This window comes from Mauremys reevesii, linkage group 2, assembly GCF_016161935.1.
Source record: "Mauremys reevesii isolate NIE-2019 linkage group 2, ASM1616193v1, whole genome shotgun sequence".
Classification (NCBI taxonomy): domain Eukaryota; kingdom Metazoa; phylum Chordata; order Testudines; family Geoemydidae; genus Mauremys; species Mauremys reevesii.
The window spans coordinates 93,806,452-93,823,415 of record NC_052624.1 but is presented as its reverse complement, the minus strand read 5'-3'; the positions used below and the strand labels follow the sequence as shown (position 1 = coordinate 93,823,415).

Sequence of the window (16,964 nt, the reverse complement as noted above, 5' to 3'; positions counted from 1 at the left end):
GGGGTTTCAGGGAGCGCCGATGTGAGCCACTGTCTCATCGCTTGGGCTTGAATTAATGATGTGAATGTCTAAGCAGCCATCAGATTCATAAATCACCAGAAATGAGAGGGATAACATATAAAAGTCTTTTCCTTTTGTTTAGCAATTTATCATTTTGCTTGCACATTAATAAACAGAGCTCCCCTGAGGTAAGCCACAGGAAGATAAATTTTTCTGCCTAATTTTCCTCAATTGTAGCCAGTAGATCACAAGTGGAAAGAGTGGACTTGTCACAGCATGTTGTGACTCTTTATACCCATCGCCAGGAGTCATAAATAAACGGGGTAGAGTACTTTGGTAGATAATTATTTTTGTTTACATAACAGGTGCCAGGTTTCCGAGTCCAAGGCTGTCAACTAGACCAAGCCGAAAGCGTACGCTGTCCATATCGCCCCTGTCTGATCATAGCTTTGACCTTCAGACCATGATACGGACATCTCCAAACTCTCTGGTCACAATTCTCAATAATTCTCGTAGCAGTTCTTCAGCTAGTGGTTCCTATGGCCATTTATCTGCAAGTGCAATAAGGTAAAAACGCTGCAAAGTATTGATTAATTTTTTGTTACAGCATTTTTTGTGTATAATGCTATATTATCTCTCTTACACCATAAACTTGGATGGATGCAAATATACACACACACGTGTTTCTCTTTATATGTATATTTTTGTGGGTCTGTACCATCTATGTTTTTGACTGGAGCTAAATGTATAGTGCCAAATATTTCTTTTTTGCTTGGAACTAACAGAGAACTTTGAGACATTTTATTATCCATTAGAAGTAACTTTCAATCTAAAGGGCAATAATGGTGTATAAATGTATACACACAGAGAGATGTTAATATTCAGATATAAAGACATAGGATGCAATTGACGCTTGTGCACCTGAGTCATTTAAATGATTTTGAAAATCCTGCCCATAAACACAACAGACAGCAAAGTGTCCCAGTGGTACTGTGATCAAAAAATGGGAAGTTCAAGTGCTTTCTGATCCTATCATTAAACCCCCTCGATATTTGTCTGATCGCTTTCCTAGTGTGTGTATTTAAAGATAGGACTCTCTAAGGCTAGATGACATGTATCTTTCTTTTCACCTAAGAAATATTTCTTATGGTTAGTAATCTGTGTCCAGATAAAAGGGTACCATACTTTAAAATACGGTAAGCAGCTCCCAACACTCTTGCAAGGGTATGGCAGACAATGTTTCTATCCAGGCACAACAAAGAACCTCCGTTCTATTCCCTGGTCAGTTTTATTTTCCTTAGCTATTTGCACATCGGACAAAGTAGAGGAGGCACTCACTATAGAGCTTGTAAATTCCACTTTGCTGCTTCATTTGCACATGCAACAAATCATCAAGAGAAGAATGGTGGAACTATGGGATTGAGAGAAGAAGAGTAGAGCGGAGAGGTGGAGATAATTTGCAAAGGAAGAGGAAGGGGGACAAGGAGGCAAATGGACAGAAGGAGAAATAACAAGAGAGCAAAAGTGGAACAAAATAAAAGGAGATCAAGGAACTAAAAAAAGGTGTCAGTAATGAGAGGGGAAGGCAGAATAAAGAAGAAACAAATGCAGAGACCTTGAAGTGTTTGTGACATCACTAAATTTTAACTGAAAAAGTTCCTTCAGCATTCCAAAAAAATCTCAAAAGTCTCAGAAAATATTGATTTTGCATTTATGGCACTCAAACAAAGACTTTTTCTGATTCCTGGCTTAAAAGCAGTCTCCACCTTCAATTTGCAGCTGGGGAAAAGAGCAAGTCCCCATAGCAATTTCTTGAGAGTTAAAAGGTCAGGTTTTGGCAATGTGCAAACCTGCTTTTCCAACAAGAAAGACGCACTTAAAACTTCAAAAACTGGCCATGGGGCTTTACGCTGCTGGAGAAGTTGGTGAGTGCAAGTGGTGTTTAGAAAACATGACTCTGGCAGACATTTAAAGTGATAGTACTGTAAATACTTAATATAAGCAAAAGTGCTGTTGTTTTTAACACCTCTTTTTAAATAGTCATATTTCAAAGCTCTACTGTACTTGAATAGCTATATAGTGTTTTACGGGTATGATGTCATAATTCTGAAATACAACTCGGCAATCCATTGACGCATAGTTCCAATTTCCAAGTACTGTAGCTGTGGAATATGACTTTTATCAGTAGCTGGCAGTGATTTTTGGCCACATCTGTTAAATATATGTATTATAGAGGCATACTATTCCCACTGTTAGGAGGGAATGACACTTCCAGGATGAACCAGAAGCTGGGACTGCACAACAGGGAATGAATCACCTAGTAACTGCCCTGTACTGTTCATTCCCTCTGAAGCATCTGGCATTGGCCATTGTCAAAAGACAGGATTCTGGGCTAGATGACCCATTGGTCTGACCCAGTGTGGCCATTCTTAGGTTCTTATGAACCTCCTTCTCCATTGTATATAACTTTGGGGAAGAAATTCTATGGAGAAACTTGGCATAGTTAGTCTCTTCCTTGGGGTAAATATTCTCCCCAAGATTGAAAATACTTGGTCCAGCTGTTTTTGACATATAGGATCGCATACCCAAGAGGCACTCCCACAAGTGCTTATTCACATAAGTAGTTTTGTTCAAGACAGCTGAGGAATTTGAATAAGATTTGAATAAGATTTGAATAAGATTTGAATAAGATTTGAATAAGATTAGGCCCAATAGGTCTAAAGTGCATAGGCCCAATAGGTCTATTCATGTGAGTTAGCATCACTGAAGAGAATAAGGTTTGCAAGATTGAGCCTATGCACTTTTAAGGTTTTCAGAATTTTGTGTTCGTGTTTTCTGAGCATGTGTAATGGAAAATTTCACACCATTTAATCATTTTCTTTTTTGATAAGACTATAAATGTTCAATGTCAGAAGTGGAAAACGTATTGTTACATCCTTTCCACTGGAAACGAGGAAAAGGAGAGGGAACAGATCTTGAGATCCTTTAAAGGGTTACCCAGCACATTTCGAGATCTTTTTCCGACATTGCAACTTAATTGTTTGTTTAGCACTTTCAAAACCATGTTTTAAACAATCGATAACACCCCTTAACTTTTCCCATGTGAATGTGTCTACAAAATAGTTAAACCTAAATACACAGCAACATGTGTCCAATTCGTGTTGAATAGATTATCTAAAGTCACAGTGAGTTGCAGTAAGTACATTTCGTAGTTCAGGATTACAGTAGTTCAGTAGTCCTGTAGATGTAGTTCAGAGTTGCAATAAGCATTTTGTAGTTCAGGATTGAAGACACGTTATTATTACAAGCAAAGCTGGTGGTGCCACCTTGAGTGAAGGTTGACCAAAGGTTCTCATGATAAGACCCTGTTTTCAGTTGCTTTTAACTTTGCCAATCTTAAACCTTTCAAAATGAAACCTTTAATGCTGGTTGTCTGCATGAGGCTACATTTTTCTGAAAAAGTGTCAGCAAAAATCCAGCCATTTCCAAGAATTGAGCAGGTCTAGCACCTCCATGCTTCGGAACAAGTGCTTGGTATTTGTCTGGGTGGTTGCCTCCATGCCAGGGATGTGCCTTTTGCTGCTCCTGAGACAATCTGACCAAATTTAGCCAAGTTATAAGCCTTTTAAAACTCTCAGTCCATATATGCTCAGTGGAAACTTGTTAGAGTTTAGCTGCTTAATTCTGCAAAGGTTCCATCTGTATTGAGTATCCTCCAGCCTAGGGACATAGAGGTTTATCAGGACTTTCCCTGTAACTGATTCCGTGGGCTGCTGTGGAGCTGGGCATCACTCGTAGCAGGAACCTTGTCTCTCCATTGCTCTCAGTATTCACTCTGCAGGTTCTCAGGCCTCTTGGAGAAGGAAGAAGCCTGACTTGAATACAAGAGAACAGGAGCCAGACTGGGAGGTGGGGGGCAGTGTTGAAGGGAGTACATTGGGACAAAGAAGTAGTTTGCTCTTTAAAATACCTAAGAAATTACATTTAAAAAATCTACATTAATAGAACATTAAGATTGCAAAATAAAACACTCAAAATTAGCAAATGCCAGAATTAAGCCTCCCTTTGTGTTTACGATACAAGTCTTTAATTACATGATCACATACTGTTTTTTCCACAGAACCCCTGCCTCATTCAGTGCACAGGATTAGACCTATTCAGAGGATGAATCAGGGTTGTGAAGTGAAGGAGACTGTTGTCTGAACGACCCCTGCCTCATTTGTTACAGAAGTTGGAAGGTGTGTAGTGAATGAGGCAGGGGACTGCAGGAATAGAAAGGATGACTTCCTGGATAAGGCAGTTTAATTCTGCTCTGGATAATTGGATTCTATCCATGTCTATGCCACAGAGCTCCTGTGTGATGCTGGGCAACTCACTTAGAGCAGACTTTTCACAGGTGGCCTTTAACTGTGTGGTCCTCATTTTCTGGGTGCCTGACTTGAGACCCTGGGGTCTGATTTCCAGAAGTGCTGAGCATTCACAGTTTCAATGGAACTCAATGGGAGCTGTGATTTGAACATAGAAATTTCTTTATAATGTTAAGTACTCTGAAATATCAGACCCCAAGTGTTTGAAATTGGGCACACAAAATTAGTGGACAATTTTGACTTTAATCTCTCTGCCTCAGTTTTCCACATATAAAACGCGGATAATATCATTTCCTCATCTTGTGTGTGTGTGTGTGTGAACATAATTTAATTAACATTTGTGAACAAATATAGTGATGCGCACCATAGAAAAAATGATGAGGAAATTAATAATTCTGTGTCCAGTGAATAATGTGCACTAAATAAAGCTTGGGATCACACACTGAACTAAATATTAAATAACTAGTCATTAAATGAGCACTGTCCATCCTGTGCATTGAATGAGGTAGGGGTTCTGTGGAAAAAACAGTGTGTGTTCATGTATCAGCCGTGTTAGTCTGGCTCTGTAAAAAGCAGCAAAGAGTCCTGTGGCACCTTATAGATTAACAGACATATTGGAGCATGAGCTTTCATGGGTGATTACCCACTTCGTCAGATGCATCCAATACGTCTGTTAGTTTATAAGGTGCCACGGGACTCTTTGTCGCTTTTTATAGTATGTATTCATGTTATTAATGACTGTTTCACAGTGCATGCATACAAAGGGCTGAATGAAGGTTGCATAGACAACCTGAATTCTGTCATTTCCTAACTTTTGAGTGCTTGACTTTGCAACCTTAACATTCTTTTGACATTGGGTGTGTGTGTGTGTGTGTTTTTGTGTGTGTGCACGCATGCGCATTCATGCATGATTTGTTCCAATGCAGAACCAGGCCCCACTGTGCTAGACACTGCATAAACATTTAAAAGTACACGTGCTTCCCTAAAGAACTTACATTGTAGGTTACAACATGTAGATGAAACAAACTGTGTGTGGGAGGAGGTGGGGGGATTGGGAGGTTGGGGGTGAAATAACAATGAAACAAGCCCCATCTTTTTAGTCTGTGTTTGTGCAGTGCCTATCCCAATTAAGTCTATATTATGGGGATGTTAGCTGCTACTGCAATACAAAAAATAAATAATATTTTAGCACAATAAGCATAGGTTATGGCTTGGCTTGTCACTGTCAGCTGGCAGTGTAATAATCTATCCTGTCTACTAGCTGCACACTTGAAAGAAGATGTTGCTATTGCTGTTGTTGATAGCTAATGGACATTCTCCTTTAGCTCACCAGCTAGAACTGCTACTCTGTATATTTGAAAATGCCTGTTTTACATTGCAGCTGGGAAGAATTGTGCACAAAGGAGCCAAATGAAACAACATGCAGTGAGGATAATCCTTTATTTGGCATTTACTCATTTGGTTACCTTCCTCAGTCATGCAGTGCAGTACCCCTGCTATAAATCGTTTGTCGGGATGCACTTATATGTAGTATCTACTACTTGAACAATTATTAGATGTTGAACTGCTGTAACACTTCTTGCTGAAAGGCAGTGTGGCCTAGTAGGATGGGCTTGGAGGTGGTAGTCACTTCCCATGACATTAAGGTTGCCAACTCTACTCTTTTGCAAAAGGTTATGGGGTATTTAATAAACCTAAGAGGTTAGAGCATTGCTTTTTTAGCATCCAGAAATCACCGGTAGCACAGAGCCCCTAGGATCCTTATGGCACCAAGGGTCATCAAATAAAATTCATAGGCAGTAGGTTTAAAACAAGTGTAAGGAAGTACTACTTCAGACAACACACAGTCAACCTGTTTAACTCAAGGGATGTTGTGAAGGCCAAAAGTTAAAAAAAGAATTAGATAAGTTCATGGAGGATAGGTCCATCAATGACTGCTAGCGAAGATGGTCAGGGATGCAACCCCATGCCCTGGGTGTCCCTAAACCTCTGACTGCTAGAAGCTAGGTCTGTGCTACAGAGGATGGATCACTCAGAAAATTGCCCAGTTGTGTTCACTCTCTCTGAAGCATCTGGTACTGGCCACTGTCAGAAGACAGGATACTAGGCTAGAGGGACCATTGGTCTGATCCAGTATGGCCATTCTTGTGGTACCATTTTTGCCAAATCACTCTTCAGCATCTGGGCCAAACCCTGCTCTCAGTTGCACTTGCTTCAATCAGGAGTAGCTCCACTGACCATGATGGAGTTACTCTGCATCTCACAATTTTAGCTGAGGGCGGAATTTGGCCACATAACCGACCTTAAAATTGATTTTTGTGTTTGTTCAGGAGTCCTCTGGGATCTTTTCCAATGATTGCAAGGAGCTGAGAAAACACAGCAGCTCTTTTTCCCTAGGATCTGCTCCTCTGCACCTCAGTTGTATATGTGATGGGAGCAGAAAAGTGAAATTAACAAGATCTGGTTAATTATAGCCAGAGTTTGCATGATCTGGTTAATATCACTTTGCTGCTAGGCTGAAGTGAAGCTGAACATCCTTGGAGAAGATTTAAGTAGTGAGGGGAAAGGCAAGCTGAACTGTAGCATAAGTTTGAGCAGTAGGAGAAGGGGTTGGGGGGGCAAAGGGGGCATGAGCTGTAGCAGTGGAGGGTAGGGTTTGTGCTTCTACAAGGCACAACTGAATAGATTCCTAATAATTTTCCCTTTGCATTTAAGCTCCTTGTGTAAAGTACTAGAAGAGGGAAACTGACTAGAATTATATATATAAAAACAACTGCAATGGGAAATTGATTAAATTCATATGATCACATATTAGTTTCCCTTTGGCGGCACATGGGGAAAGACCTGGATGCTGAAGATCAGTTTCCCTCTACACACATAAAGAGGGACACAAATCAACTGGAAAGGGGAGACCGAGAGAGAGATGAAGCAAATGAGAGTAACATGGACCTAAAGTGAGGCCATCTCAGAGGATAATCTGTCCTCAGTGAAGTTCCCAAATCCCTCACAGTTAGAGGTGGGTGAACATCATGAAGCATGAGATATTATATCCCTTTTAAAATTATTTTTAGCATTAGATATTGTAACACTGGATATTCATGTTATCCACATAAACATCCAATCTCTCTTTGAATCCTTCTAAGTTCTTGGCCTCAACAACATCCTGCAGTAGTGAGATCCACAGGCTATTTATGTACTGAGTGAAAAAAAGTGTTTCTTTCTGTCAGTTTTCAGCCTTAAATTTTACTGTGTTATGGGACACAGAGAACAGAGCTTCCCAGTCTACCTTCTCCATGTAATTATTTTATATACTTTTATCTCACCTCCTCTTATTTGTCTCTTTTGTAAAGTAAAGATTATTTTCAATCTCTCTTACGAGAGTTTTCCCAGGCCCTTGATCATTCTGGTTGAATTTCTCGGAAACCCCTGTTGTTCTATAATATCCTTTTGGAAATGGGGTGACCAGTACTTCACACAGAATTCCAGAGGAGGCCCTACTATTGATAGCATTATAATATTATCTATATTCTATGTCTCGTTCCTTATGCATCATCACATCTGAAAAAAATATGTTGCTTACTGGAGCTCATAAAAGGCCGGACAGAATTCTAGAATATGTTTGGAAATGAACAAGTGGAACACAGTATGCTTGGGGATAATTTGACAGGAATCCCTTAATGCAGGAGGTTGCACAGATCTTACTGTTTGCATAGGTAGAAAGACACACTCACACACCAGGTAAGAGACTTTAACTCTATAAGCTTTAAAGGTGTTTTGTCATATTATTATTCATCTTTATTTTTAGATCTTTACAAGTCAGACATAAAAACTCACTTTGGGCTGTAAGGTCTCTGGCTAGTAGTGTGTAATATATTGTAAATAAATGGTTTAAATTAAACCTGTATAGTCATTTTCGAGATCTAGGAGAACAGAAAAGAAACAGATGTCTCATAGGTTCATGTGTATTTTTGTGCTGCTTTAAATAAGACCATAACAGCCACTTTTAGTATTCATTTATGGATTTAAACTCCCTCAGTATGCAGAGAAATAATTTGTGGACAATGGGTCCAATTTGACATTCACTTTCACCCATGCAACTCCGGTAAGCCAACTTCAGACCTGAGACAATTCCAGTGAAAAACACCCTGTTGAGAGTACATGTTCATTACACACTTAAGCATGCAGGGCCTTCTTCTCCACTTCCTTGTACCATGTAACCTGAGCAAAGTGGGTGTAAAGCACTACCAGATCAGACTAGCTGCATTTTATACCCCCCTTAGCACAATTGTAAATGGCAGTGGAGAATTACAATAGGAACAGAAATCAAATGTTAGTGTAATGTTGGAAGTTGAATCTAATCTTAGCCCTATTAAAGTGGATTTCTATCTGTAGTCTCTTCTTATGAAATCTGTATTTTACAGAATAATAAGGTTCAGTTAGATTGTTTTGGGGATTATCCGTGTTTTGCGTGGAAGGTGGTAGATGTTTTACACACACACAAAACAACATGGTCTCTGCCTCTAAGTCAAGCAGCATACTAAGGGTGGGGAAAGAAGGATATCAAGTGAGCCTGTGTGTGTGCACATGTGTGTTCATACATACATATCAGATCTCTTTGTAGTTATAATCGCTGCAGAGCAAATCGCTTCAGATAGGCTAATTTGGCAAATGTTATTGGCAGAGTTATAGCCTTTAAACTAGGTAGTAGAACATAATATAATGTTTTTTTCCAAGAAAAAATTATAATAGTGTAGCTAAGGAATCTAATACAAAGCTTGTTTCCTATTCAGAACATAAAATATGAGTGTTAAGATTAAATAACTATGAAAATGTATATTTAGTATCAAAGAAGATTTCCTGTATTTTTAATCCATGTATGCCACCTGTTTTAGGACTAAAAACCTGCTTAGCCATGAACTTAGTTTAAAAGGTGTTTGCTATAAATTTCACTGACCTACAGGTAGAGAACTAAGACAAAATACTAGACATTTTTTCTGCTGTCTTACAAAGCCTAGTTGAGCATTCTGTAGAATTCCTGGAACAAGAAAACCACATTAAGAGAAACAAATTATGAAAGCCAGGGTGTCAGCTTATGTAAATCAGTGTACTTCTGTTGACCTCGATGGAGCTATGCCAGTGACGATGTAGCTATACCACTATAGTCTCCATAGTGTAGACATAGTTTTACATTTATATTGAATGAAGGGCAACTATTATGCATACCAGCTTCGACAAGGTTTTACCCAATACCCAGCAGAACAATGTAATGGCTGATGATTTAATTTGGGCTAGAGACCTTGACGAATGCAATGAAATCCTTAGGAGGTGTTGCTGAGAGAAAGAAACATCTGATGCTGAACTTTAAAAAAAACAAAAAACCTTATAAAAGTTATCTGTATTAGACATATTAGACACAAACATGGTTTAATTGTTGATTCAGATAAATAAAAGCCGTAGTTGGATCTCTCAAGCTAGAGAGATCTATGCGGATGAAAAACCATTTGGTAAGGTTAATTCCAAATCAGCCTGTGGTCAATAAACCCTAATAGGAATTGCAGGGCATTCCCTGGCTTTAAGAAAACAAACATAAACAGGCATTTGAGAAGTTAAAAACATTGATCACCAGTTTTAAATTATTAAGATTTAGCTAAGCCAGTTGCACATCTGTAGATGCATCTTCTGAATGACTAGGTCACTGATTCAGGAAAGCACTGAAGTCCATCCCTATTCACAACAGCACTAAGGCATGTGCTTCAGTGCTGCCATAGGGATGCTTTTCTGAATCATTGCCTCAGTTCATTCCTAAAGCAGGAAGAGTATTCAGTTGCAATTGTATCAAGATCCCTTAACAATGGATAAAAAGACTACATCCAGATTCAAAATGAGGGGTGAAATCTTGGCTCCACTGAAGTTAATGGCAAAGTTTCTGTTGACTCCAGTGCAGCCAGGGTTTTACCGAAGATGCTGGCAGCTCTACTTTGTTGGTTCACTGAATCCTGCCTACTTCCGTTTCATTGCTCTTGGGTCTTTATGCAATAGTAGAGGATAATGTGACAAAATATGTAGCTTTATCAGTACCACGCCCATCCATGGTATAATATTGCCAATCATAATGCTATGCAATTTATTATTTTTAAAATAACTAAAACTGCTGGATAGAAGCTGTGCTGTACAAACTTTAGGCATTCTACAGGAGTAGAGCTTAGAGAGAGAGAAGCAGGCAGCTTCCCCACGACTGGCAAGCTCAGCAGAACATATAGATGCATAGACTTATGGCTGTACTGCAAGCTTTTATGTAAATAAGTCCTGCTGAGATGGCTGACCTTGGAGACGTCAACAAGCTGTCTGTTTTCTGAAGGTTTTGGGTGTACACCATGATCTTTGTCAAATTGCGGTCCAACGATAAGTATGTCTCTCTGTCTATCTAAATGTACATAAACAACGTATATAAAAAAGGAAAGAATTTTCCTAACTTTGAGTCACAGCTGTTTTGTGGCAAAATCCACAGCTGTGTCTAGAAACTGGATAACCTTGTTAATAGGACAGCCACAAAGTAGCCACAAAGTTTGGTTTTGATTATAATGTCTGTTTTTCTTCTTCTTGAAGTCAGTTCCTTAAAATTTGATGTGCTCATGTAATTGCAATGTAGTTCATTGCCCTGTTTTACCTCCACTCCAGGGTGTTTGAAACTGTAGAGAGGGGGAAAGAAAGAAAGAATATTGAAAAATAAATGTCACAGAGGGGTTTTTTTGCGGATTTTTTTTTTTTTGGTTTGGTTTGTTTTTTCCCCCATTCGATTTGAAATATCATTGCAAGTTAAAGTACAGTTACTATAGAGTTTTCTAACTCTTCCACAACCACTCCCCCCAAAAAAGGTCAATAGAAAAAAGACAAACTCTACATAGTTTCCTCTTGGTTTTACTGTCCAGACATTCATCTTTTTCTTTCCTTTCTTTTCCCTCTCTCACAGAATTTTAGAAAAAATTGTATTAAATATGAATTCTACAACCAAAATAGGAATAACCCTGCATCGAGTGGTATATATTTTCTCTTCTTTACCATGCACTGTGAAGAAAGAGGCCTGTGCTTTATTCATGTTTATGTGAATGCTATTTATTATTGCCAAGATTGACTAAAAACCAAGGCACCCAAAATCATTAGTCACTTTTGAAAACAGTCATTGGTTTTGAATAGTTTTGGATTTCTAGCTCTCAAAAATAACTACTTTTAGGAGACTTTTTTTACACCAATACTTTTAGGTCTGCCACAATTGATACATTTTAGAATTAAAAGTGATTAAATCTGTGAAAAGATTAAAATGTTCTGCAGACTTAAGTCATATTTTTTACCTTTTCCTTTGATGCATGCATGCAAGGGTTGGCTGACCCAACCACTCTGCAGGGTCTATAGCAACAGGAGCCTTCTTTGTTCACTTGTGAGATTTTTATTTTATTTCATGTTGTCTATATAATCTGTATTTAGCTACTTGTTCAGTCTTGGAGAACAGGTATCTTAGCTCTTTGGCGGTAGGTGTTTAACAATCTCAAAGCTGGAAAAACTGGCTCAGATTTTGCGATCCTTTTCATTTTCAAACCGTCCGGTCCCTTTTTCCCTGTTTTTAACAGTCATAAAATAGCAACAACACATTTCTTATACACTGTGCAGCAGTGAGTCAGGTTACATACCCAGTAACATTAGTAATGTTAGCATGGAGTAATCCAACACGCCCCATGCACAGCAATTTAAAAAACAGTTTTAAAGAACACTGTGAGGCTAACTCATATAAAATGTAAAAGCAGCAAAGAGTCCTGTGGCACCTTATAGACTAACAGATGTATTGGAGCATGAGCTTTCGTGGGTGAATACCCACTTCGTCGGATGCACATGCTCCAATACGTCTGTTAGTCTATAAGGTGCCACAGGACTCTTTGCTGCTTTTACAGATCCAGACTAAAACAGCTACCCCTCTGATACATAATATAAAATGTGTCCATTTTCATTAGATTTTTTCTCACTTACTTGGTACACAGCATTTTGCTAAAAGACACCAATTGCCTATGTATATATACGTGTGTGTGTTTGTGTGTGTATACAGTGTAATCCCATCACACAAGGTCTGTAGCAGTGGTGGGCAACCTGTGGCTTGTCAGGATAATCCTCTGGCAGGATGCGAGACAGTGTTCACATTGACCGTCCACAGGCACGGCCACCCGCAACTCCCAGTGGCCGCGGCACGTCCCTGTGGCCTTCGCCACTTCTCGCAGTTCCCAATGGCTAGGAACGGCGAACCGCAGCCACTGGGAGATGCAGGCTGCTGTGCCTGCAGACGGTCAATGTAAATACTATCTCGCGACCTGCCAGCAGATTATCGTGATGGGCCACAGGTTGCCCACCATTGGTCTATAGGGAACCCAAATTACAGCATGTATACTCTACATAGGTTATCTGTGATATCAGCATTTGAACGCACAAGTTGTGGCTGAATATTCAGGATCCACTAAAATACCTTCAATTTCCAAGTACTCTAATTTAACCAGCCATTAAAGGCATTCCCCATTTAATAGGGGTAATGGGTCAGTTAACATTTAGTAAAACTTCATTGAGGCCTATTGCATGAGCAGAATCCATGCTTCTTCATCACTCTCTGATCAGATTCTACTCTTGACTTGGTTTCTGTTCACAAGGTTTCTATTCACAAGGTGTAATAAAGTACACAGTATCAACATAGATATAAAAGGTTAAGTCACAGTCTGGGTCATTGGGGACGAGAAGGACTCTGCCCCGGAGACAGCTAGCCGAGCCATTCTATCTGAGACAGCCAGATTGTCTTAGAGGGCACTGGGAAAGTACGTGGCCTTGATTACAATGTCTCTGAATGACTGTGAGCTCCTCTACATGCTGTTGTCAGTCTGCTGGCTGAAAGACTAGGCCATGGCCCCATCACTGCCCATCCACACTAGGGTGTATAGTGACATGGCTGGTATTAGGTTCTTAGGCAAGGGAGAACCTGGACCTGGGATTGTGGTTGTCCACTGAGCAGGAGTGAGAGCTCTTGGTGCCCTCTCCTCTCTTGCACAGTCCCATAGAACCAGCCACAATCTTGTCCCTGGAGTATATTCTTGGGATTTGTTTTTTAAAAGTTCCATGTTGCTTCCGGCCTATGTGCACTAGGGTTATGCAGCTAGATGTAGTCAATATTTGTACAATGCTTTGAACATGGAAAGTGCTATGTAAGTGTAAAGTACTCTTGTTATTACCTCAAGCAGGACTTTTAATCAGTGCAGTGGTGCCCAAACTTTTCCTGTCCATCCCCTCCCCCCTGACCAGTAATGGAATCTATCCACAACCCCCCTCCATTACTGCACAGTTGGCTCAGCAGGGGAGCTTGGGCTGAAAGCGGAGCTGGGGGCTGAACTGGGGATGAGGGAGGAGGTGTGCCTAGAGGCAGAGCTGGCCTGGGGATGGAGAGGGAATGAGGTCAGAGCTGGGCTGGGGCCGGAGCTGTGTTACAGAGCATGGCTGGGTGGCACTCCTCCCATCTCCCATCGAGGCTGGCCCATGCCCTGCTGCATGGCCCCCCAGACATTCCTCTGCACCCCCTAGGGGGGCATGCCCCACTGTTTGGGGACCACTGCATTAGTGCCTTGTGGATTATTCCCAAAGGGACTGCTTTAAAAACACACACAGTCTATTACATGATGTGGAAATACAACAGAGAGAGGACAACCCTTAGGAAAAATCACATCAGTCTTTAGGAGGTCAGACTAAGAGAAGACATTGCAGACACTAAGCAGCCAGGAAGAATAGGGTGATGAAAGGGGAGGTGGAGGACAACTCTAGTAATTGAGTGATTTTTTTTTTTAGGCAGGTGAGTGAAGGGCTTCTGCATCAAAACATGCTACACACGGCCTTCAGTGAGAGAGTTTCTTGAGAACAAAAGCAGCATAATGATAAAGTATGAGCTTGGTGTGAGGTCTTTCAACCATGCAAACATTTTGTCTTGGCCCCTCGTAGGGACAGATGAGATGAACCAGATGATTTGGAGGGTGTTGTTTTGAAAGGACAACAGGAAAAAAGTCAGTAGCCTTTATCCCCCTGCAATAAGAGAAAGCAATGAGCGGCTGGAGTACTGGACTTGTTAAACTTGCGACATGCTAATTAAGATTCAGGAAATCCATTCCAGATTCTCATTCAGCGGTAACAATTTTGTGTATCCAGATTTTTTTTTACTTCACCATCAACTGTATTGTTCAGCAGTCTAAGTGATTTCTGAAAGGCAGTAAAAGAGCTGCTAGTCTCTGTTCTCTAAGATCCCTCTCATCCTTTCTGCTTCCATCCCACCCTTTTCCAAATCATAAAGATCAGCCAAACCCTCCTGATGACAGCATCTTATGTAAATATGACCTTGAGCCCAGCCAGTTCATCTTGTCTATAAAGTGGTCTTCAGAAACAGTTGGAGAGAATTGTTCTGAGGCAGGAGTCTGAGCTAGTTAGGTTGCCATTTTGAGTAGTTCCACTGAGATCTACTAACTAATTGATAACCTTTCTTCCTAAGCTGCCTCACTAACTACTGGTTGTTTCAGTCTGAGATGCCTGAATTTTGGAGACTGAGGGAGTGGAATCACTGGCAGAGAAACAGCTGATGCAGGTGCACAGAGGTCCACTCAGCTTAGAGCAGGGTTTCTGAACCCATGGGTTACGACCCAAACAAGGGTTACCAGAATGCGCAAAAGGGTCACGGCGCAGCTGGGCTCAGTTCTTCTCTCTGGGTGTTGCAGGTTGGTGCACATGGTTGCAGTGCTGCTCAGGTTTGGCCTAGCTTCCTTGCCATCCTGATGATGGGGGGCCGGCCAGGCCAAATCTGAGTGGTGTTTTGACCCCGTGTCCCTGGGGGGTGACTCCATGCAACACCACTCCCACAGATTTGGCCCAGCCAGCCCCCCTCAGAGGAGCTGGGGCAAACCCAAGCGGCACTGCAACTCTGGAGGTTGTGACGCCCTGAGCGGGAAGCCAAGCCCAGCCAGCCCTATGGGATAGGAGCCAGGAGAGAGTAGTTGGTATCACGTACTCTTATAAGTACCACCCCTTGATGTATCCCCACCCCACAACCTGGCAACACCACATCTTCCATACTTCCTTTCCTGTCCCCTCCAGCTCCTCTCTGATTTACCCTTCCCCACAGGTGTGTGACTCCAGCTTTCTCACGCCAGCCACGCATCTCCAGCCCCTTCTGTCCCAACCCCTTCCGCCACCCCCCACTTTACCCTCTGCCCCTCATGGGCTGTCTGTCTGGGCTCTTTGTTTTTGGGACCTTCAGATTTCTGCCCCTTCCTCCAGACTCCTCTGTCCTTATATCATTCCTCCAGCCTCACACTGAATCCCTACACCCTTCTGCCCACCGGTTCCTTCCCAGAACTCCCGACTCTTTCCTCACCAAACCCCCGGCCTCCCCTATCTCTACACTTCACCTCCCGGCCTCCAAGTTGCCTCCCCCCCCGACCTCTTAACCAGGGGCTGTGTGTTTGTATGTGCGTGTGTTTTTGGGGGTGTCTTGGCTCACGATCCTTCCCCCCAAGTTGTTCATATGTGGCTGGAGAGTCTGGAATTTTAGCTCTGATACCCCCACTCTCCTGCTGGACCCTTATGGGGGGGGGGGCAAATATGTGAGTAGAAGACTTTAGTGTTTTGTAGTCTCGTAGCTTATGTGAAACAGTTTAACATTCTGAGAATGAAATGTTATGAAGTCCTGAACAGTTGAATCACCATGTTTGATGTGTATAATTCACATTTTAGGGAGAAAGTCCACACTAAAAACCTGCACTGGGGCCCATCTTTGTGTTCTTCTGCCACTGGGTGGAATATGTGTTGTCAGGAAGCACATGAAAATCATGATATCTTATTCTCAGTTCTTGCAGTAGGGTCCCGAATAAAAGGGAGAAGATACAGAGACAAGGATTCTTCCTCTTTCCAGCCTCACTCCCCTGCTGAGTTTTTTTTTTTAGAGCTTTTTATGCTATTGCTACCTTCCAATGTACCGTATTTTTCCGTGTATAAGACTATACTTTTTTCTAAAATCCTTAGCCTAAAAATTGAGGTCTTATACATACACGAAGTAGCCCCCCCTCCCTGCCTCTGACCCCCCCCCCCCCCCCACCCCCCCCCCCCCCCCCCCCCCCTGCTCTCTCTCCTCCCCCCTCTCCTGCCTGCGCCTGCCTGCACGTGGGGCTGGCGCGCTGCTATCCATCCGGCGCGCGCTGCGGGAGGCCGGGCGGGCCGCGGTCCCGAGCGGGCATCCGGGTAGTGGGTGCCGCTGCAGCAGGACCGAGCCGCCGGGGCCGGGGAGCCGGGGGCTGGGGGGAGAGGGGCGGCGGGGGAGAGGAGCGGCGGGCCCGGCTCGCCCCCGCCCGCGCCCGGCTGCGGGCGCGCCGGGCACGGGGGGGGGGGGGGGGGGGGCCGGGGGAGGGGCTAGTGCGGGGGGGGGGGAGCGGGGGGGCTGGGGGGGGGGGGGGGGTGGCGGCCGGGCTCTCAGCCCTGCCCGCCCCCGCCCGCCTCCTCCCTCGCTCGCTGCCCCGGCGGCCGGCGGCGGCGGCGGGGGGG

At 42.5% G+C, this 16,964-nt stretch overlaps 1 protein-coding gene across 2 annotated transcripts in view; it reads left to right on the top strand.

Moving 5' to 3' along the window:
- The window catches only part of GLI3 (GLI family zinc finger 3), a 256,152-nt gene that overhangs the window by 185,985 nt on the left and 53,203 nt on the right, over positions 1-16,964 (top strand). For both annotated transcript variants that reach the window (XM_039526928.1, XM_039526927.1), the window contains exon 7: positions 366-567. In XM_039526928.1, coding sequence (XP_039382862.1) covers positions 366-567 — 202 coding nt within the window. The remainder of the gene's footprint in view (positions 1-365; positions 568-16,964) is intronic.